The sequence below is a fragment of the Gopherus evgoodei genome, chromosome 11, assembly GCF_007399415.2.
Source record: "Gopherus evgoodei ecotype Sinaloan lineage chromosome 11, rGopEvg1_v1.p, whole genome shotgun sequence".
NCBI lineage: Eukaryota > Metazoa > Chordata > Testudines > Testudinidae > Gopherus > Gopherus evgoodei.
In genome coordinates this window covers 76811644-76834260 of record NC_044332.1, presented here as the reverse complement: position 1 = coordinate 76834260, position 22617 = coordinate 76811644, and the positions used below count along the sequence as shown (strand labels likewise).

Sequence of the window (22617 nt, the reverse complement as noted above, 5' to 3'; positions counted from 1 at the left end):
ACTCAGAACTTCTTGCTTATAAATATTCAATCAGCTAAAATGTTTGTACAAAAGTCTGTAAAAAATTAGAATAAAAAAACAAATTTGTAAAAATCACATTATGTTCATGAATAACTTGTGAGAAAATGCAACGACTAAACTAGTCAGATAAATAAGCCACAGCTAATCATTTGACCAGCTCCAGTGCAAAGTTTCATAAATAAATACACCCCCCATGCTCCATTTTTCACTGTTCCCCCTTCTGCATTGTTTATCTGAGCTCAATTCCTGGATGTGGATAAAACAAATTACATGAAGTTTCTCTCAGCCAGAACTTCTAACTATTCCCTCAGCAAATATCGCTTTTAGTTAGCAACAAACTGGAACCAAGAGGAAAAGAAACAATTGCCTCTTGGGACAAGGAGGAAACAGAACATTTGCCAATGGACAGGACAAAAATAAAACTACTTCTTTAGTAAAAGTCCTGAAGTCTTCAAAATCTTCACCCCTTCCTACAAACCATCACTGTCACCTCAGTAAGGAGAAAGTGTGTGGAGATAGGAATTGCTATGTTATATTCAGTGAGCTGCTTCATAATTATTTATTATTTGTTACAATAACACAGGCAGTTTAGGGTCCCATTGTGCTAGGTCTGTACAGGCACATCTTGCTCCAAAAGAGCTTACATAGATTAACCAACCCACTCCTGTCTCCAAATAAAGCTGGACCGCACACTAACCCTCCACAACCATCTGAAGAAGGTAGCTGCCAATATGAAAACAAGGGTCAACCTGATCCAGAAACTTGCAAGCACAAGCTGGAGAGCATCAGCATCAGTGACACGGAGATCAGCGATGGTCCTTATATACTCTGTTACCAAGTTCTGTGCGCTGGTATGGATCAGAAGTAGCCACACTCGACTTGTTGATGTCCAACTGAACACTGCAATGCAGTGAATCACTGGAACCCTCAAGTCAACTCCAACACCTTGGCGGCTGCTTCTATCGCACATTGATCCCCTATCCATTCGCCACGATGCCACAACCCTTCAGGCTCTTGGAAAATGAACATCTCCCAATCCAATGAAACTTTAACGTCCCTCACCACCACTTGAAGTCACGTAAGCCTTTCTGGACCCATGCATTTAACCTTCGCCGATGCAACTTCACCTCTGTTGAAGCTTGGAAAGCAGAATTGAGTTCACAAGAAGTCACAAATACACACCTTGAGAAAGACCCGATGCAGTAGATCCCTGGCTTTGATCTCCTGCGAAGCTCATGGGCAACCCTAAACTGCATCAGTACAAATCATGGCAGATGTGCATGCTTGCTGCACAAGTGGAAAGTTAAAAGATTCTCCAGTGTGCAGCTGTGGTCACCCTGAACAGATCATGGAACATAGAACTACTCAATGCCCAATTCACAATATGAAGGAGGTATCACAGTGATACACTCCGCTACTCCTGACACAATTATCTGGTTTAACCATCTGAATGTAAATTTATAGTTGTTGCTCTACATCAGCCATACAAAGAAGACAACCAACCTACTGCAAGCACCACACAGCAATGATGAGAGAATGAGCTGTATTCTATTCTGGGTCAAGCATCATCAACAGATTTGTTAAATACATTCAATTTGAATTTATTTTAATTTCTGGAAACTCATGCGTGATCCACACAAAGCGTAACCTAACTTTTGTGGCAAGAGCCTTGCATTCTGCAGCACTTCAGCATAACAGACTAGAGATTTTGCAGCATCTTGAGAGAAATTAAAACACAGAGGTCTTCACTGGATTAAAGAGGGAAATAAAAAACACCCTCACTACATTGCCCAGTGTTTTTCAAAATGATATTACATTCAATTTATTTTATGTTGCCTCTATATTTGTAATGGTCAAAATGAGATACACATCTGGATTGAAAATGCTTAACTGTATTCTAGCAGTTGTTGGGTGGAAGATGAAGTTTTTTTATTTTTTGGTCTTTGGCTCTTGAGGAAGGATGTGAGGCATTTGGAGCTTGTCAAATAAGCACTATAGCTGGATATTACAGTGATCCACAGTGAAAAAGTTAGCTATTTTGATGCTGATGTTTGTATTATTAGCTTTCAAAGTTGACACCTTATTGAGGTGAACGGGCCAGTTTCCACCTTTCAAAGCTATTGTTTCAGGCTCTCTGCTTAGTTAATGTTTGGAAGGTTTTCTCTGCAATCATAAGACCTAGAAACTTATTTTTTTAAATGAAAGCTGATATTCTGGAGCATAAGTCAGTGGCAAAGGGTGAATTCTGTGACAGTTTCTATGGAGTTGGAATTGCAAAGTACACAAGGCCCTGATTACTAGTGATGATACATGAGCCAGAAAAAACAAAGGTTGACTTTTACACCCCATGATCCCAAGCTGATTGTGCTGCTCTGGCAGTTAGAAAAACAGTCTTTTTGCTAATTTGAGCTAGAATAATTGAGACACAAACAAGGAACCCTACAATGCACCCTACCATCTTTAAAGCCACTTTTCAGAATTAGAAGCATGTTTTAACCCTAAGGCCTAATCTGCAATAAGGAAAAAAGATTTGGGTCAGCTAACTAACTCAAGATCAAATCCTAGTGAAGAAGACAAAGCAATTTGCAGTTTTCACACAAGTTAGCTGGTCAAGTTAAAGATAAGTCTCCCCTATAGTCTTTATTTCAACCTGCTAACATGTAAAAAATACAAACTAGCTAAGATTTTGCCTCGAGTTAGCTAACACAAATTACGAACACCTCTTTTGCCCTAGTGAAGACATCGCCTAGATGTCCCAATAACAATTTAAATTCAACATGGCAAAACCAGTATTTCTCATTCCCATATTCCTATGCACTGAATTGTTATAGCAAGCTTTCTCTTACACTGCCTCCTACCCGTGAACCTCACCCTTGCCCTGGAATGATCACCTCTAAGGGCAAAAAGGTAAAAGAAGAGTCTCCATGACCCATTCAGTTCTTAGCCTCTGTATAAGAGGGAGACAATGATTTTGACTGGGGTTGTGGGTGTAATCTTCTTTCCTTTCTCTTTGATTCTCATCCATCAGCTCAGCAGTGACAATGGAGCCAAATTAAGTCTTTCCACCATTTTCTATCTTGTACCAGCTTCACAGCTTCCTCTATTCCTAGTTCTTTGCACTACGGAATGTATTGCCATGTATGGTATCCTTTCTGGGTCCATTCTTGACACGTGTCCAAACCACTGCAGTCATCTTTCTTGAATCGCCTGTAACAGTGTTATTTCTTATCACTTCATTTTTATTTCCTGAAGTCTTGAAACTCTCAGTATGCCCCTAAATCAGCTTATTTATGCAGTTAAAATCTTTTGTTCCATCGGCTTTCCTCATACTCCAGCATTCCAACCCATACAGCAGTATCAGCATGACAGTTGTCTCCTATATGCTGGTTTTTGTTTGTAGATTCACAAATGATAATGACCTCACAGCTTTGACCGAGGAAGATTTACACATAACAACTGACCAGGTAGACTGGGAATCAGAAAATTTGTTTTGAAGAGCAGCACAGAGAAGACAAAACTTATGATAACTGGAAGATAAAAGAAAAAGATAAAGGTCAAACTTGGGGACAAAGAACTAGAACAAATGGAAAAAATGTTGTACCTTGAAGGACTAGTACTGAATAATGAGAATTGTGAAGATGATGAGAGGAATCAGACTAGCTGCTACAGCCTTTGGAAAACTTTGAAAGATCTGGAAGGCTAAGACATTTCAATAAACACAACAATCAGGACACTCATCTGCTAAAAAACAGACAAACTCACAAAATCATTTCATATAGTCTTTAGAACACCAATCAGAGAATAAGAACACGCCAGCTATTGGTCTTTGGGAGACCCAGGTTCAAACCCTGCTCTGCTACAGGCTTCCTGAGTGACTTTGGGCAACTCAGTCTCTTTGTACCTTGGTTCCCCATCTGTAAAATGGGCATAACAGCATTTTTCCTACCTCCCAGGGATGTTATAAGGATATATGTTAAAGATTCTGAGGTCCTCAGATATGGTGGGAGCAATATAAGCACTTTAGATAGATGGCAACAAATTTGGTCCCTAGCTAATACAGTTTCTGTGTGCACAGTGTAAAATTTACTATCAAATGATGTAAACTAAACTAAAAAAAAAAAAGGAGGACAATTTCAATGGCATCAAAATTATTGCTGAGGACCAGATCCTGAGAGGTGCTGAGCAGCTCAGCTTCCAACTTCTGCGGGAGTTGAGAGCACTCAGCACCCTGTGGCATCCAGCCCCAAGGGTGCATCTCTACATTCTCACTCAGATTTTCACAGACTTATTCTGTTCCGACATTCCCAATGGCTTCAAAATACCCAAGCCCCTTTTGCAACGAGCAGTGCTGCATGTTTTCTAGCTGCGTGGTGCTTTATATTTCTTTCTGTCTACAACCATTTCTGGATTGGCATCGCAGACCTAACTGGAAGACTAAACAATGCTAGAGCCCACAGCAGGAGAATTTTCAGAATCTTATTCCTTGTTTCACTTGGGCAACCTTCCTGCCTCTCATCAGAGATAAAATAACTTGCCAACCCCCTAATTTAAAGAATAACATATGAATTTCACATTCCAATCAGCAAAAGGAGACTTTTCAAACTGGAAGCGTGAAAACAGGGCGAATTCCTTGAAATGCATAAAAAGGAAGGATCAGCACCTGCCTTTTTGCAAGAGAAAACTGCTCCTACATCACAGAATGTTTCAAACTATTTGACATCAGTGTCTGAAAGTGAATTTGATTCTTCTCTGCTCCTCAAACTTGAGAACTGAACAGAATGAATTTCATGGCTTTCTGTTCCTGTTTGAAATGGAAAAACAAACCTCTCCCATTCTTATTTTGGGTGCATGTTGCAGCTAGAAGGTACAATATGATTTTCAACAAAAGAACATCAGGGGAAGCTGATAGTTTTTTCTGCTATTAGGAACTTTCCTCCCCTTCTCCCCCAATGGTTGCAACAACCTGTTAAGACTTACATAGCTCAAAATGACTGAACCCTTCTCTCTTTGGTGTGAGCGGATATCCAACCCCTTTTGCAAAGACATGTTCAGCTCTGAGTATTAAAACACCACGCTTTACACCTCTCTGGTTAAAGATTTGCTATTATTTTCATTATTCATCCCTATGGGCATTACAGAGTAACACATACAGAGCACTAAAGTGTTTTTAAAATTTGTTATTGTGAGTGTGTGTTTTTATATATGTACATATATATGTATAATTACACAAACTGCAAGGAAACAAGACACTTAAAACCAGACAAAAAAACCCATTGAAGTAACAAAAGATCTGAGATAAACCCACAAATGCAAGAAAACAACATTCTGTAAGGAAATCCAGGCTGACACTTAAATTTGTACTGAAGTTACTGTGCCCCCCTGCCCCCCCTCCCACCCTTCTAACTGCACAAGTAAAAACTGGAAAGTCAACTCGAGATGACAAACCTAAATGTCCACGATTTTCTGGACAGTGTAAAATCAGACCCTTGACATTTGTTTTCTTTCAGCTGAGCAAGATTTCACATCAAGTTGTTCAAGAGTTTTGGCTTTCTAAAGATCTTTACACACTTTATGCTACCTAGAAGCTCCAAAAAAGATCAGGCAGCGCTGTGATGTGGGCAGTGTAGACACGCTTTATCACCAGGGGAGAGCTCTCCCGGCGATAAAAAATAACCACCCTGAACAAGGGGTGATAGCTTTATCCTGGCGATAAAGCGCTATCTATACTGGTGCTTTTCAGCACTAAAACTTTTTTAATCAGGACAGTGTTTTTTCACACCCTGAACAATTAAAGTTTTAGCGCTGAAAGAGACAGTGTAGACACAGCCATTATGTTAGTGATGTACCCCTAGGGTACATCTACACAGCAAAGAAAAAACCGCTGCTAGCCCATGCCACACAACTCAGGGCTGTTTCATTGCTCCCCTCAGCCGCCTCTCCCTCTGGCTTCCCCTCAGCCGCCCTCCTGGGCTCCCCCTCAGCCCAGCTCCCTTCACCCCACTGAGATGTCTTTCATCTGCCTCCCCCCCCCCACCCAGGATCCCCCTGCCTCAGCTCCCTTCTCTCCACTGGAGTCCCTCTCACTTGCACCCCTGGCTCTCCCACAGTCCAGCTCCCCACACTCACCCTCCCCCAGTTCCCACTCACCTCAACACCCTCACCCCACTGGGGTCCCCTTCCCCCCAGCTCTCCTCACCCACCCCCCAGATTGCCCCTCAGCCTGTCTCCTCTACCCCACTGGGGTGCCCCTGCCCTCTCAGCTGCCTCTCTAGATTTCCCCTCACCTAAGCTTCCCTCAACTCACTGGGGTCCCCTCACATGCCCCCCACCTCACCCCACTGGGGTCCCCACCACCCACCCCTCCCGCAGCCCAACTCCCCTCACCAGCCCCACCATATCCTCCTCAGCCCAGGTCCCCTCACCCACTGAGGTCCCCTCCGCTGTCCCGCCCCCCCCCCACGGCCTCCCCTCACCTGCGGACACTCTCCCACTGTCCCACCCCTTCTGGCCTCCCCTCATATCTGGACACCCTCCCCCCACTGTCTCGCCCCCACCCCATGCTCCCCTCACTTGTGGACCTGAGCTCCCTGGCCACCCCTCACCTGCAGACCCCCGTGCTCCCCTCACCTGCGGACCCGCCCCCCTCACCTGCGGACACCCCCCACCAGCTGTCCCGCCCCCCGGCCCCCTCACTTGCGGACCCCCCCGATGTCCCGCCCCCGGCCCCCTCACCTGCGGATCCCTCCCCGCTGTCCCGGCCCGGCCACCCTCACCTGCGGACCCCCCCTCCGGTGTCCTGCCCCCGGCTCCCCTCACCTGCGGACTCCCCCCCCGACCCGACCCCCCTCACTTGCGGACACCCCCCTCGGCTGTCCCGCCCCCCTGCCCCCCTCACCTGCGGAACCCCCCTCCGCTGTCCCGGCCGCGGCCACCCTCACCTGCAGACTCCCCCCCCCCTCGCTGTCCCGGCCCCCGGCTCCCCTCACCTGCGGACCCACCCCCGTTGTCCCGACCCCAGAGCCCTCACCTGCGGACCCCCCCTCCGGTGTCCTGCCCCCCGGCTCCCCTCACTTGCGGACACCCCCCTCGGCTGTCCCGCCCCCCTGCCCCCCTCACCTGCGGAACCCCCCCCGCTGTCCCGCCCCCCGGCTCCCCTCACCTGCGGACCCCCCCCGCTGTCCCGGCCCCCCTCACCTGCGGAATCCCCCCCGCTGTCCAGTCCCCCGGCTCCCCTCACCTGCGGAACCCCCCCCTGCTGTCCCGGCCCCCCTCACCTGCGGAACCCCCCCCCGCTGTCCAGCTCCTCGGCTCCCCTCACCTGCGGAACCCCCCCTGCTGTCCCGGCCCCCTCACCTGCGAAACCCCCCCCCCCGCTGTCCAGCTCCTCGGCTCCCCTCACCTGCGGAACCCCCCCCCTGCTGTCCCGGCCCCCCCTCACCTGCGGAATCCCCCCTGCTGTCCAGCTCCTCGGCTCCCCTCACCTGCTGACCCCCCCCCCCGCTGTCCCGGCCCCGCCTCACCTGCGGAACCCCCCCCCCGCTGTCCAGCCCCCCGGCTCCCCTCACCTGCGGACCCCCCCCCCGCTGTCCCGGCGCCGGCCCCCCTCACCTGCGGACCCCCCCTCCGGTGTCCTGCCCCCCGGCTCCCCTCACCTGCGGAACCCCCCCCCGCTGTCCAGCCCCCGGCTCCCCTCACCTGCGGAACCCCCCCCCCGCTGTCCCGGCCCCCCCTCACCTGCGGAATCCCCCCCGCTGTCCAGCCCCCCGGCTCCCCTCACCTGCGGGACCCCCCCCCCGCTGTCCCGGCCCCCCTCACCTGCGGAACACCCCCCCGCTGTCCCGGCCCCCCTCACCTGCGGAACACCCCCCCCGCTGTCCCCGGCCCCCCTCACGTGCGGAACACCCCCCCGCTGTCCCGGCCCCCCTCACCTGCGCCCGGCTCGGCGCTGGCCCCGTACTCGTCCCGTCTCCGGGCGCAGGTGCCCTGGCCCTGCACTAGCGCCTGCAGCGGCAGCTCGGCGCCGGGGTGCGGGTAGCAGCGGAGCCCGGCGGCGCAGCGCGGCGTGTACACCCCGCAGGACTGGTTCTCCAGGCGGGCGCAGACCGGGCAGCAGCCGCAGCCGGGCTCCCGCACCAGCTCGGGGCAGGCGGCGGCCGGCGCGCAGGCGGCCAGGCGCTCGGCGGTGCAGGGCGGGCAGCGGAACAGCACCTCGGGCAGCGCCGGCCGCGCCAGCGCCGCCGCCAGCAGCAGCAGCCGGAGCCAGGCGGCCGGAGCCGGGCGGCAGCGACCGACCCGCGGCAGCATCGTCGCGGGAGTGCGGGGCTCCGAGCGCGCGGGCAGGTGGCAGCCTCCTCCCGGCCCCCCGGGGAGCCGGCCGCCGCCGGGTCCTAGAGCCGCCGCGTCCGCCCACCCCGCCGGGGCCGGCCCCTGCCTCCGCCTCCGCCTCCGCCCCCCTCCAGCCCAGCGCCGGGGCTCGGGGACTGCCTCCCTCCAGCCCAGTGCAGGGCGGGGGGCTCGGGGACTGTCCCCCTCCAGCCCAGCGCCGGGCGGGGGGCTCGGGGACTGTCCCCCTCCAGCCCAGCCCGGGGTGGGAGGCTCGGGGGACTGCCCCTTCCAGCCCAGTGCGGGGGGGGGCTCGGGGACTGCCCCTTCCAGCCCAGTGCGGGGGGGGACTCGGGGACTGCCCCCTCCTCCAGCCCAGCGCCGAAGGGGAGGCTCGGGAGCTGCCCCCCTCCAGCCCAGTGCCGGGCAGGGGGCTCGGGGACTGCCCCTTCCAGCCCAGTGCCGGGCGGGGGGCTCGGGGACTGTCCCCCCTCCAGCCCAGCCCGGGGTGGGAGGCTCGGGGGACTGCCCCTTCCAGCCCAGTGCGGGGGGGGGGGCTCGGAGACTGCCCCTTCCAGCCCAGTGCGGGGGGGGGCTCGGGGACTGCCCCTTCCAGCCCAGTGCGGGGGGGGGGGGCTCGGGGACTGCCCCTTCCAGCCCAGTGCGGGGGGGGGGGGCTCGGGGACTGCCCCCTCCAGCCCAGTGCGGGGGGGGGGCTCGGGAACTGTCCCCCTCCGGCCCAGCCCCGGGGGAGCGAGCTCGGGGACTGCCCCTTCCAGCCCAGTGCGGGGGGGGGGCTCGGGGACTGTCCCCCTCCAGCCCAGCCCCGGGGGAGCGGGCTCGGGGACTGCCCCTTCCAGCCCAGTGCGGTGGGGGGGGCGCTCGGGGACTGCCCCTTCCAGCCCAGTGCGGGGGGGGGGCTCGGGGACTGCCCCTTCCAGCCCAGTGCGGGGGGGGGGGGCTCGGGGACTGCCCCCCTCCAGCCCAGTGCGGGGGGGGGCTCGGGGACTGCCCCTTCCAGCCCAGTGCTGGGGGGGGGCTCGGGGACTGCCCCTTCCAGCCCAGCCCCGGGGGAGCGGGCTCGGGGACTGCCCCTTCCAGCCCAGTGCGGGGGGGGGGCTCGGGGACTGCCCCTTCCAGCCCAGTGCGGGGGGGGGCTCGGGGACTGTCCCCCTCCAGCCCAGTGCGGGGGAGGGGGCTCGGGGACTGTCCCCCTCCGGCCCAGCCCCGGGGGAGCGGGCTCGGGGACTGCCCCTTCCAGCCCAGTGCGGGGGGGGGGGGGCTCGGGGACTGTCCCCCTCCGGCCCAGCCCCGGGGGAGCGGGCTCGGGGACTGCCCCTTCCAGCCCAGCCCCGGGGGAGCGGGCTCGGGGACTGCCCCTTCCAGCCCAGTGCGGGGGGGGGGGGGCTCGGGGACTGTCCCCCTCCAGCCCAGCCCCGGGGGAGCGGGCTCGGGGACTGCCCCTTCCAGCCCAGCCCCGGGGGAGCGGGCTCGGGGACTGCCCCTTCCAGCCCAGTGCCGGGCGGGGGGCTCGGGGACTGTCCCCCTCCAGCCCAGCCCGGGGTGGGAGGCTCGGGGACTGCCCCTTCCAGCCCAGTGCGGGGGGGGGGGGGGCTCGGGGACTGTCCCCCTCCAGCCCAGCCCCCGGGCTCGGGGACTGCCCCTTCCAGCCCAGTGCGGGGGGGGGGGCTCGGGGACTGTCCTCCTCCAGCCCAGCCCCGGGGGAGAGGGCTCGGGGACTGCCCCTTCCAGCCCAGTGCGGGGGGGGCTCGGGGACTGCCCCCCTCCAGCCTAGCCCCGGGGGGGGGTCGGGGACTGCCCCCTCCTCCAGCCCAGCGCCGAAGGGGAGGCTCGGGAGCTGCTCCCCTGCAGCCCAGTGCCGGGCGGGGGGCTCGGGGACTGCCCCCCTCCAGCCCAGCCCCGGGGGGGGAGGCTCGGGGACTGCCCCCTCCTCCAGTCCAGCGCCGAGGGGGAGGCTCGGGAGCTGCCTCCCTCCAGTCCAGCGCCGAGGACTGCCCCCTCCAGCCCAGTGCCGGGGGCAGGTCGCGGGCTCGAGGACTGCCCTCCCCCAGTGCTGGCGGGGGCGGACTAAATTCGCCCTCCTCCCGCAGTCGCAGGGTGCTTGAGTCTCCCCCAGTGCTGGAGGCCTGAGATACGATCTCCCCACCCCCTCACTGCTGTGTGCCGGGTTATGGGGGCCGGCTCCCCTTCCCAGTGCCGGGTTAGGGGGCTGGCCCCCACTCCCAGTGCCGGGTTAGGGGCTGCTCCAGGTCCTGTGCCAAGGAATCTGGCTGGTGTTTGCTTCCATGTCAGCCAAGCCACTGGAGTTTTGAAGAGTGAATATGGTTGAGATCAAGGGCTGCCCCGTCTGCGTGCCAGCTGAGATATGCCCAGCATGTGTACTCCGTGTGGAAGAAGCAAACTGACAGCCGGGACAGGCAGAGCTGAAAGAAACCAGGCACTTGGTGTCTAGATCCCAGCTATGGAAGGACTGAAAGAAGCTACTAAAGGAGGAGGCAGAATCAGTTTGAGGTTAAAACACAGATGAGATACCTCAGCACTCTGTTTCCCGAAGAAACCCCTGGAAGGTGAATTTTCACACCCATTATTAATAGCACTTTCTACCCAAGCGCTTCCCAACACCTCTGAGTTGTAGGGAAGTGCTATCCTAATTTTATAGAGGTGGAAACTAAGGCACAGAGACTTCCTCAAGGGCACATCCCAAGTCTTTTGCAGAGCCAAGAATATAAACCTGATCTTCTAGTCCCAGGTTTCTGGCTTAACCACAAAACCATGCTTCCTCCCTAGTCCATAAGAAGCATTCATTGCTGTTAAATGTCACTGGTCTTAAATAAGTTTCTGAGAGATGTTCCAATTCAGCAAGTCTTGATTAAGGGAGGTATATTCTGTATATCTACTCCCTACTTTGCATGGGTCCCTAAGTGTTTGTAATGATTCTCAGATGGAGGGTGCAACAGAAAGGCATAGTTGTATCCAGATGAAACTGGAAGTGCCAAACCACATGACCAAAACCCTCTGCTTGTGAGATTTCCCAGATTCCAGAGATTCATAGAGGCATCCAGATATTGATGCTTAAGGAACCAAACCTCAGAACCTCTGGAGATTGACCCAATCATTATTCCTGATGAGTACCCAGCAGATCTAATAATACCTATTTCTTACACAGTGCTTTTCATCAGGAGATCTCAAAGTGCTTCACAATCTTTGATGTATTTATCCTCACAACACCCCTGTGAGGTAGGAAAGTATGAGTATCACCATTGTACATATAGGGATCTGAGGCACACATAAGCCAATTGACTTGCCAGAGCTCATATTGGGAATCTGTAGGCAGAGCAGAATTCTGGTCTCCCAAGTTCTAGGCTTGTGCCATAACCACTGGACAATCCTTCTCTCTGCAAGAAAAGTCAGTGCACTGCAATAGGGGAGCCAACTGTGAGTTCAACCAGATAAGATAAAAGTTAATGAGTGAAGGCTTGAGAACTGCAGTTATATTGTTACTATTTCTATTGCAGTAGCTACAGTAACTCCTCATTTAACTTTGTAGTTATGCTCCTGAAAAATGCTACTTTAAGCAAAACGATGTTAAGCAAATCCAATTTCCCCATCAGAATTAATGTAACTTGGGGGGAGGGGTTAGGTTCCAGGGACATTTTTTTGGCCAGACAAAAGTCACTCTCTCTCTCTCTCTCCACACACAAACACATATATACATGGTATAAGTTTTAAACAATTTAATACTGTACACAGCAATGATGAAAGGATGAGGGAACTGGGATTGTTTAGTCTGCAGAAGAGAAGAGTGAGGGGGGATTTAATAGCTGCTTTCAACTACCTAAAAGGGGGTTCCAAAGAGGATGGATCTAGACTGTTCTCAGGCCACGTCCAGACTAGGAATTAAAATCGATTTTAGATACGCAACTTCAGCTACGAGAATAACGTAGCTGAAGTCGAATTTCTAAAATCGAGGTACTCACCAGTCTGGACGGCGCCGCATCGATGTCCGCGGCTCTCCGTGTCGATTCCGGAACTCCGTTCGGATTGATGGAGTTCCGGAATCGATGTAAGCGCGCTCGGGGATCGATACACCGCGTTCAGACTAGACGCGATATATCGATCCCCGAGCAATCGATTTTAACCCGCCGATGCCGCGGGTTAGTCTGGACGAGGGCTCAGTGGTACCTGATGACAGAATAAGGAGCAATGGTCTCAAGTTGCAGTGGGGGAGGTTTAGGTTGGATATTAGGAAAAACTTTTTCACTAGGAGGGTGGTGAAACACTGAAATGGGTTCCCTAGGGAGGTGATGGAATCTCCTTCCTTAGAGGTTTTTAAGGTCAGGCTTGACAAAGCCCTGGTTAGGATGATTTATTTGGGAATTGGTTCTGCTTTGAGCAGGGGGTTGGACTAGATGACTGCCTGAGGTCCCTTCCAACCCTGATATTGTATGATTCTATGATTGTGAAGCTTAGCTGAGGTGGTGAAATCAGAGGGTGGAAGAGGGTGGGATATATACTGCTAAATGATGAACTAGCACTTGGCTGAGCCCTCAAGGGTTAACACATTGTTGTTAATGTAGCCTCACTCGCTATAAGGCAGCAGGAATGGAGGGAAGGGAGACAGCATGGCAGAGAGAGACAGAGACACACACCTTTTGTGTGAGAGAGAGACACGCATTGCCCTTTAAGAACCCTGACCCCACTCTAAGTACATTGTCTTTTTAAGTAGATCAGCAAGTTGAGATAGCTGCTGCTGCCAGCAAACTCTGTCCGTCCTGAGCCTGTCCTGCCCCCGCCCCCTTCTCTATGGAGATAAGGTATGGGGGGGCAGGAGAGTGTGGAGGGGGACACCCTGACATTAGCACCCCTCTTCCCCCTCCTCCCAGCAAGCAGGAGGCTCCCAGGAGCAGCTCCAAGGCAGAGAGCAGGAGCAGCACATGGCAGTGGGGGGATGGACAGCTGCTGCACAGGGAACTTAGGGGAGCGGGGAGCTGATAAGGGGCTGCTGGTCCACCCTGGTTCCAACCATCCACCAGCTAGCTGCAATGGGCCGCTCTTCCTGCAAGCAATGGACAAAACAGGCGGCTGCCAAACGATGTTAGAAGGAAGCATTTCACACCTTTAAACAAGCTTGTTCCCTAATTGATCTGCAACTTAACATTGAAACAACGTTAACCGGGACGACTTTAAGTGAAGAGTACCTGTACCAAATTACAAAATTCACTTTAAATAAAATAAAAGGCTACATTTTCCCAACTGGTGGATTACCACTGACAATGTTGAAATGCCAGTAGCAATCCTTGGGGACCCAGCCTACCCCTTCCTCCCTTGGCTTAGGAAGTCATACACTGGCCAGCTTGACAGCACAAAGGAATGATTCAACACTGGCTCAGAAGGGGCAGAATTACAGTTGAATGAGTTTTTGGCAGACTGAAGGGACGCTGATGTTGCTTACCCACAAGACTGGTCTCTGTGAAAGAAACATCCCTATGGTGTGTCCTGCATAATATCTGCTCACTGGCATGCAGGATTTCATTGAACATGTTCTCTCCTTTCTCCTCCTTGTCTAACTCACGGATTCAGGGAACCCCTCAAGGCTGCAGATAAAACACACAGCGGTACCATTGTTGGTATAGTCACAACAGAAAGTTAAGATTCAGAACCCCTTTCCCTTGCTCCCCTAAAGTTTTAAACATGACATGCTTATTGACACTTCTGCTTTGAGGAGCTTGTGCACAGTACCACATACAACCCCAGCCAAGGAGATTATTGCCCACCAGGAGTGAGGAAAATGAGGGGAGAATTGCTTGGTTGCATGAATCTATGACTATTGGGCAACGGAACAGAATACTGGCACTATTTTCCATAAGTGGTGGTGATTTTAGCTGATATCTCACTCCTGAGGGTAAGAAAGGCACAGAGAACACAATTGCTGCTCATGTCCTGAAGCCACCAAGGCCCGTATGCTTCTAGCCTGTGTACTGCAATGGTGTCTGCCAAAGTTATTGCTGACTGGCCTGGGAAAGTGGCCTACCACAGAGGAAGAAATAAGGCTGCCATCCCTAGAAACCTTTGGGAGAAGATTGCAGAGTACCTCCATGAAAGTTTCATTGAGATCTCAGGAGGATTCAAAGAACATCTCTGTGAACATAAACAAACTGCTCAGCATGGTCCTCCCCTGTTCCCCCTTTTGATTTTCAAATTCAGCACATCTCAGGAGCTTCTAACAAAGTAGCTGATGCTCTCTCCCGTGAGAGTTTCCCAGAATCCAGTAGTTAAAAAGTGTTCTTAAAATGTAAAACTCTGTTAGTTATATACTTAGTGGGTGCATGTGTTGTATTAATGCATGTGTTGTAAAGGTGCATGTGTTGTATTAATCTGTTTATTTTAAAGTTCTAGGAGGAAATCGCCGCCAGTGAGGTTCCCCACTGTCTGCAATTTGGGGGACGTGTCATAAACAGATAGCTAAGGGTTAATGTTCTTTTACCTGTAAAGGAGTAACCTGAAACACCTGACCAGAGGACCAATCAGGAAACAAGACTTTTTCAAATCTGGGTGGAGGGAAGTTTGTGTGTGAGTCCTTTGTTCTTGTCTTCTGCCTGTACTCCCTCTCGGCTATGAGAAGGATTTTTCTGTCTCCTGGCTTTCTAATCTTCTGTTTCCAAGTTGTAAGTACAAAGATAGGAAGACCATAGGTTTCTATTGTTTTCTTTTGTATTTACATGGGTATAGTTGCTGAAATGTGTTAAATTGTATTCTTTTTGGATAAGGCTGTTTATTCATATTTCTTTTAAGCAAATGACCCTGTATTTGTCACCTTAATACAGAGAGACCATTTTTATGTATTTTTCTTTCTTTTCACATAAAGTTTTCTTTTTAAGACCTGTTGGAGTTTTTCTTTAGTGGGGAACTCCAGGGAATTGAGTCTGTGCTCACCAGGGAATTGGTGGGAGGAAGAAGTCAGGGGGAAATCTGTGTGTGTTAGATTTACTAGCCTGACTTGGCATTCCCTCTGGGTGAAGAGGGAAGTGCTTGTGTTTCCAGGACTGGAAATAGGAGAGGGTGGAGTCCCTCTGTTTAGATTCACGGAGCTTGCTTCTGTGTATCTCTCCAGGAACCCAGGGAGGGAATACCGAGAGGGGGGAAGGGAAATGGTTTATTCCCCTTTGTTGTGAGACTCAAGGAATTTGGGTCTTGGGGTCCCCAGGGAAGGTTTTTGGGGGGACCAGAATGCCCCAAAACACTCTAATTTTTTGGGTGGTGGCAGCTTTACCAGGTCCAAGCTGGTAACTAAGCTTGGAGGTTTTCATGCTAACACCCATATTTTTGATGCTAAGGTCCAAATCTGGGAATATGTTATGACACCCCCCCCACACACACACACAACTTATAGAGGAATGAAAAGCAGATAGCCACGCTACTTCTGTTTGTTGTGCTGCTACCTCTTCTAGCACAAGTAAATTCATGAAAAGTCAATACCAGGTCTGGTTAAGTTGGAGGTGCCATCAGTACATTACTGTAATGGGAAATACATCTACACACTTACCCGAGGTTCCTTCCCCTGCATCAGGCTCTTCCATACTTGAATTCTGGGACTGACAGGACTTTAGCGGAGTCTCTATGAGATCCTGGCTTGCAGAATAGCTGGACCCCCCCCCCCCCGTTGCATGTCCACCATCCTCCTCCTGACTATTCACATTACGGGCCTGTGACTCAGGCTTCTCGGAGGTATCCATGGCAGTCTATAGGGTGGTAGTGGGGTCTCCCCAAAATATGGCATGCAGATCTGTGTAAAAGCAGCAGGGCTTCAGCTCAGCAGCGGATTAACTGTTCAGATCCCTGGCCTTTTGATATGCCTGACACAGTTCCTTCCCTTTTATGCAACTCTGCTTCTAATCCCTGTCATACACTTTCTCCTACATCCCCTGTGCAAAATGCTCAGAAGTGTCCACATTTCTATGTCCATAACCTATTCTCCCACAGGCCCAGGAGATCCAATATCTTCTGACTATCCCAAGCCAGAACGCGTCTCAAATGTGTCGTCGGTGTCGTCTGCTGAGCAGTTGCACACAAGAATGGAGAGCTGCCAGGTGTGCTAGCCAAACTGGGCAATCAGAAAAAGGCTGTGAATTTCAAAAATTCACAAGGCTTTACACAGGTAGGAGACCTTTCAGTCTCCATGACCTCTGGGCAATGAAGTTCCCAGTTGTGGTCCGAGTGGTCAGTGTCAGGCATTGTGGGACAGCTGCTGGAGGACTGTTAGGGTTAACATAAGTAACGCAGCATCTATACTCATGCTGCATCAACCTCAGTACATCAACTGTGGCTAGGTGCCATTTGGGGAGGTATTGTTACTGCATCACAGTAAGAGTGTACTTACATCAGTGGGAGACAAATCTAAATGTAGATACATGCACAAGTAGGTCAGTGCAAGGTGGCTTACGTCGACCTAACTTTGTCGTGTAGACCAGACCTAAATCAGGGACCTCTGGAGCTGAAAGCATAAATCACGGCAGCCTGAGCTAAAGAGCCTTGTCTTAAGCTAAATGCTGTAATAGACTCACGTCTTCTGTGGCCCAGGCACAGAGAAGGACACACAACCTACACTGACCAATGAGTTATAGTTTCACTTGTACCTCTAATCCCTTCCTACTAGGGTGACAGACAACAAGTATGAGAAATCGGGACAGGGTGTGGCAGGTAGTAGAAGCCTATATAAGAAAAAGCTCCAAATATCAGGACTGTCCCCATAAAATCAGGACATTGGGTCACCCTACTTCCTATAGAATTCAGTTGGCTCTAGCAAATTCAGACACTGCTGCCGCTTTTCTTCATGTATGGTACTGTCACAGATGCACGAAAGCGTAGTGAGTCTTGTGTTCCCGAGTCTCTCTGACAACAGAGGGAAAGACAAACCCTATCTCTGTGTCATTGTCCCCTTTCAGTTAAGGACCCTGGTGCTTTCCCAGTGGGTTTAAATCAAGATCTTTAATTAGCTCATGCTCCCCATAGACAACCAAGAAAAAGCTCCTGTCAATGAGATCTCAGTGCTCCAACTGTCAGAAATGAAGTACAGTGTGCCCAGGAAAGAGCCCATGGTGTTAATTCCCTGTCCCGCTCTAAGGCCTTTCCTTATCCAGCTGGTCTGCACTAGTGTCTGAAAACCCAAATCAAACAAACAAAGCAGGAAGTGCTTTCCAGGCCATACAGAGAGAAAGCAGCACATCTTGGTTTCAAATATGAAGGACAAACAGAGACATTTTGTCCAAGACTTTAGTCATAAAAACTGATTTAATGCTGAAAAAACAATGTTCATGAACATTTGTGTGAATTACAAATGGCTCTTCAGTTGCTCACGTGTTCCTCATGAGTCACAAATATTCACATGACAGGCTGGAACAGGCTCAGGCAGCAAGACTGTAAGCAGGGACCTGGGCTTCCACTGGGACAATTTTTCCATGAAGATACTGCCATAAAAATGTAAAACAGCAGAAAAATCCCCATTACGCTCACTCAAGTGATGTATAAACATCATAGTTTACATGGGACCATTTAAATAGTAACGTTATTAAGCAAAGGCAATTTATTTTTTCCACTTAACAAAACACTAAGGAATTAAATGTAAACAAATACCCCCATCCCCTACCTCCATTAATATTAAGGTAATACAGTTAAAGTCAGGAAATGAATTTTTAGTTCCAACAGCAACATTAAGGAGCTGCGTTGCACTTACGTAATATTTGTTATTTTTTCAAATTAAATAGGTAGCTTAATATAGTGTTCTATTATTTATGAGTCTGGTCTTCCAAATGCTTCCCCACCTGCACAGCAGTGAACATGGGACTACTCCTGGGCAATGTTTGCAAGATCTGGGCCTGTGACATCAGACATATTCCATAAAACACATGCAGTGTGCAGAGGGACAAAGAGAGCATTCCTGTAGGAACCTTCACTTTTTTTTTTCATGATTTTAACTCCATTTGTTGCATTTATATAGTGCTATAAATCAAATTCATTTGTTACTAATAACATCTTGGATAATTAAAAATTAAATAATTTTCAAGGTCTAATTTGCTTTTCCAAATTTATGCAGTTCATTTACTTCTTCCACTTCACTCGACACGTACAATTCATCCAGACTTTTCAGTTTCACCTTGGAGATTCAATTTCATTTTCTAGTTCTCTTGTACTAGCATTGCATTGCAACATCTGGTTTGCAGAAAGTGCTGGGGGTTCTCCTAAAATCCAAGCCAACAATAACAACAAAAAAGTTTTCACTGATATTAAAAACAAATAATGAAATTATTTCTATTAAGTTTCATTTTACAGAAACCCTTTTTAATTACAAAACCTAAATTCTGGGCCTAAGATACTTAAGAATGTCTCTTTAAGAAGAAAAAACAAAAAACAAAAAAAATCACAGATTTTGCTTGTGACTCTCATAAATCATAGAGGGGGGTGAAAACACAGATGCAACCCACTCAAAACTCCCATTTAAAGTCCATATTTAAGCAGATGTTCAATAGAAAATGTAGCAAATCAATGTAATTGCACACACACAATTCCCCAGGAATAGTGGAAGAGTCTTTTTGTATATTTTTTATGAACTACAGTTGGTTTCACTAATTAGTGACATTTGGGTCAAATGAAATATTTTCACTTGTCTAATGAAGCTGTATTTTGAGGCTTCAAAGTTTTCAAAGGTGGTATCCCTTTAGTTACAAATGTTATGCTGCTGTGATATATTGTAGGTATTTTAGAGGCAGCCTGGCCCTTTAACTTGTAACTAGATAGCATCTGTCTCTGTGTGTCTGTAAGAGAGAGGGCCTGAACTTAATTATACAGTGAACAAATCCTGCATTTTTTGGTGGGCAAAAGGTCATTACCCAGGGGACAATTTAAAACCAATTTTTCAACACACGCTTAATTTTTGCAACAGTTCATTTTGCCGTGGGTATTTACGAGCAAGCCATTAATAACCCCTGGCAGTGACAAATTCCTGTGGAGAGCAATTGTTTAGGTAGAGAGTGCACAAATCATTTTTCCACAGAGTGCTTCTTAAATCTGTTGGGAGGAGCGGGGGGAACTAAAGTGTAGGTACAGCTGCCTGTGCTGCAGGATGATATTAAACATAATGATACCAAAGGGAAAAAAACAGTATACAGATCCGATGTGGGAATGAACCAGAATTTCCTGTTCATATGCCTCTTTTAGTAGGTGCTTGGGCCACTGTCCTTCTTTTATTCATGTTGTTTTCATTGGCTCCAGCCAAAGAATAATGGTGCAAATACAATAGATTCTGATGTTTCTTGTACTGCTGGTGTTGCTGTTCATTGATCCAGTCAGGCAAAGTTAAAATAGGAGACCTCTTTTTAAATCTCTTGGGCTCTAGAAGAACAATGAAGATTTTACAGCTGTTCGGATTTGGTAGAGGAAGCAGGGAGGGACAGAATTAGTGCCAGTGGCTGGCTATAATTTCTCCAGTGGGCCTTTGCTGACAGTTTTAGGATTAACAAGTGAGCTCTGTTCCCAGGCGTTTACCCTCCGTATAAGCTAGGCTGTTTGTTCTCAAGGGTTTATTTTACGCTACAAAATATGGCATTGCCAAACAGATGCAAGCTTGTTCCTAGAAAGAAAACTTATAACTGAGACTGCATCTCACTGAGGCATTAGCCACTGGAATTGTTTGCGAATGCTGTAGTATTTCTAGGACCCTTTTCAAGGCCGTTTTTTCCCACAGACGTTGTCAGTTGATTCTTTCATGGCTCTGTGGTTTGTTAATGATGAATTAAGAAAAACGAACTAGCAGACAAAAAGTGGAGGCCAAGCACTGAGGTTCTCCTGGTTGAAATGAATAAGAAGGACTCTGCACAGCTGCGGGAAAGGAAATGTATTTATTCCTCTTATCTTTCCTGAACTTGAGGAATTCTTATTATGGGTTATTTCTATACATCCATATTCTAGGCGCACAAGATATGTTGCAGGCAACACGGAGCTTACAGGCACATCAAGGATGACATGAAAGGGTATCAGGGATGGGAAGGACAAAGGTGACAAGAAAAAAAGTTGTGGAATATACTTGGGGCCCAATCCTACACAGTGCTCAGTACCTTCTAACCCCAAGGCTGTTAAGAAAGAAAGAAAGAAAAAGAATCATGAGAGAAAAGGGATTTACAACTAATGCTGCACTCAAATGACATCAAAAGGGACAGGCACTTCCACAGGACACAGAGATGTGTAGAAACCAAAGGAAAGCTTCTTAAATATGAATTCCTGGAGACACTGAAAGAAGTACTAAGGTTCTTTTGGATCCGTGCACCGCATTGCTCTTGGGAAGCTTTCTACCCCTACCCTCTTCTCTGCCTCCAGACTTCCTTGGAAGTGACTTGCCCAAGATCACAAAGTGTATCAGTGCCAGAGCTGGGATTACATGACTAAAGGCTCCCAGTTCTGTGCTCAGTTGACTAGACCAGGCTTTCTCACAAAAGGAAAGAAATGGGCTTGAAATCCAATTACAGAGCCCCCCCATGAAGACACAAAGGGGCTGGTTCAAATAAAGCTGCAATTTAACATTCATGATAAGTGCATTGCTTCACACGGTTGCTGGGGCGGTGGGGGGGGGCGGTCGAAGAGAAGCCACTCACTATGAATTTGAGTAAGGGGATACATTTATTTCCTTGAGTGAAAATACACCTTTCCTTTCCATAACATTTTGAAATCAAATACTAACAGTGCACTGGGACCTGGCTACTCCCTGCTGAGCTGCATGTTCAGGTTCTGTAACAAGAGCAGAGTTTCTGTACGATGGAAATCAAGGCATTGTTAACTGCCCTCCAGATGTTGAGTTGGGCACTCCTTGGCCATGTGAGCAGGGCCGGATTTACACCATATGCGCCTCGAGGCCCAGCATCTTCAGCGCCCCCCTGCTCAGGTTGACCCTGGTCCAGGATCTGCAATCAAGTGGACAAAGAGGTAGGGGCAGTGAAAGACTCCAGAATTTACTTAGCGTGTTAGACTGTTTCCCACCGATACTTGCACTCTTTAAGAATGTAGTTTTCAGCTCTCTGGTGGCACTGATCATCTGTATATAGTAAAGTGCCAGTAACGCTCTTGTGCAGGAGTGTGTGAGCTGCTGTAGCAAAGGCATATCGAGGGATCGGCCTTAGTATCAGACCCTAGTACGCAGAAATGGGATTCCTCCCCTGAATAGAAGTAGACCTTTGAGTTGGCACTATGTATTGTTTCCCGTCTGAAAGTGGGGCATCAGTCAATCAGAGATGTAATGCGTTGGTTTCATCTGTCACAGCTCTCAAAGCAGACGACACGGTAATGGCATCGTATCGAATGTCTGGTGGAGCTAAGTGCACTAGCAGCCGCTAATAATACAAGTGGCCAAATTTAGCTCTTTGTTAACAAGCTGAGTGTGGCTGTACCTATTGGGTTCCAAAAGCCCGCCCGCTGCTGGAGGGCCCCCCCCACCTAAGGGGAGGATCTACAGGACCTGGAAACCAACTGATTTCCGGGGACAACTAATGAAATACCAGGGACAGGAGTGTGGTCAAAGGGTCAAAAGAATGGAGCCTGACAGGGACACCAAGCAGAGAACCCCAGACAGCGCCCACTGCTCCTCAAAGGCATCAAGGGAGCCAGTGGATGCTGCCCAGAGGAACTCCGCCCGGTTACGTGAAAGGACAGAGGATCGGAAACAGACTCCACAGTCACAAGAGTCTCCATCGGCCAGCCTCCTCTCCCTGGTTTTATAGATGGCTGTTTTAGCCAAGGCCAGGAGAAGGTTGACCAGGAGGTCCCATGACCTTGTGGGGCCATGGATAGGGAGTGCGTAGAGAAGGAGGTGAGGGGAAAAGTGCAGCCAGAAATGTAACAGAATATTCGTGAGGCGTCGGTATGGGGTGAGTGTGGCTGTAGTGGGGTAGTTATCCACTCTAGCAATGACAGGGTAGATGCCAGCCCTGGGAGAGGGCTAGGGGCTAAGAGAAAAAGCTCAAGCTGATTGGGGAAGGAGCTACACCTTAGCCACGCCCCAGTCAATGCAGCTGGGCCTTATAAGAAGGCCAGGGCAGCAGAAGCTGACCAGAGTCTCTCCTCTAGCTGTAGAGGGAGGCTGGCCTGGCTGCAGGGGAGTAACATGGTACCTGGGAGTGAAGCAGGGCTGGGGAAGAGCCAGAGGAGCAGGGGAGTGCCAGCCTGGTGACTCCTCAGGCTGCAGGGCCTGGTTCCAGGCCCATAGAGGTACTG

The 22617-nt window shown here is 50.2% G+C and overlaps 1 protein-coding gene across 1 annotated transcript in view; it reads right to left on the bottom strand.

Annotated features, from left to right (window-relative positions):
- The window catches only part of IGFBP2 (insulin like growth factor binding protein 2), a 107392-nt gene extending 99067 nt beyond the window's left edge, over positions 1–8325 (bottom strand). Inside the window, exon 1 of the mRNA XM_030579376.1 lies at positions 7950–8325. Within this exon, the coding sequence (XP_030435236.1) occupies positions 7950–8325 (376 nt within the window). The remainder of the gene's footprint in view (positions 1–7949) is intronic.
- Positions 8326–22617: the final 14292 nt, after the last annotated feature.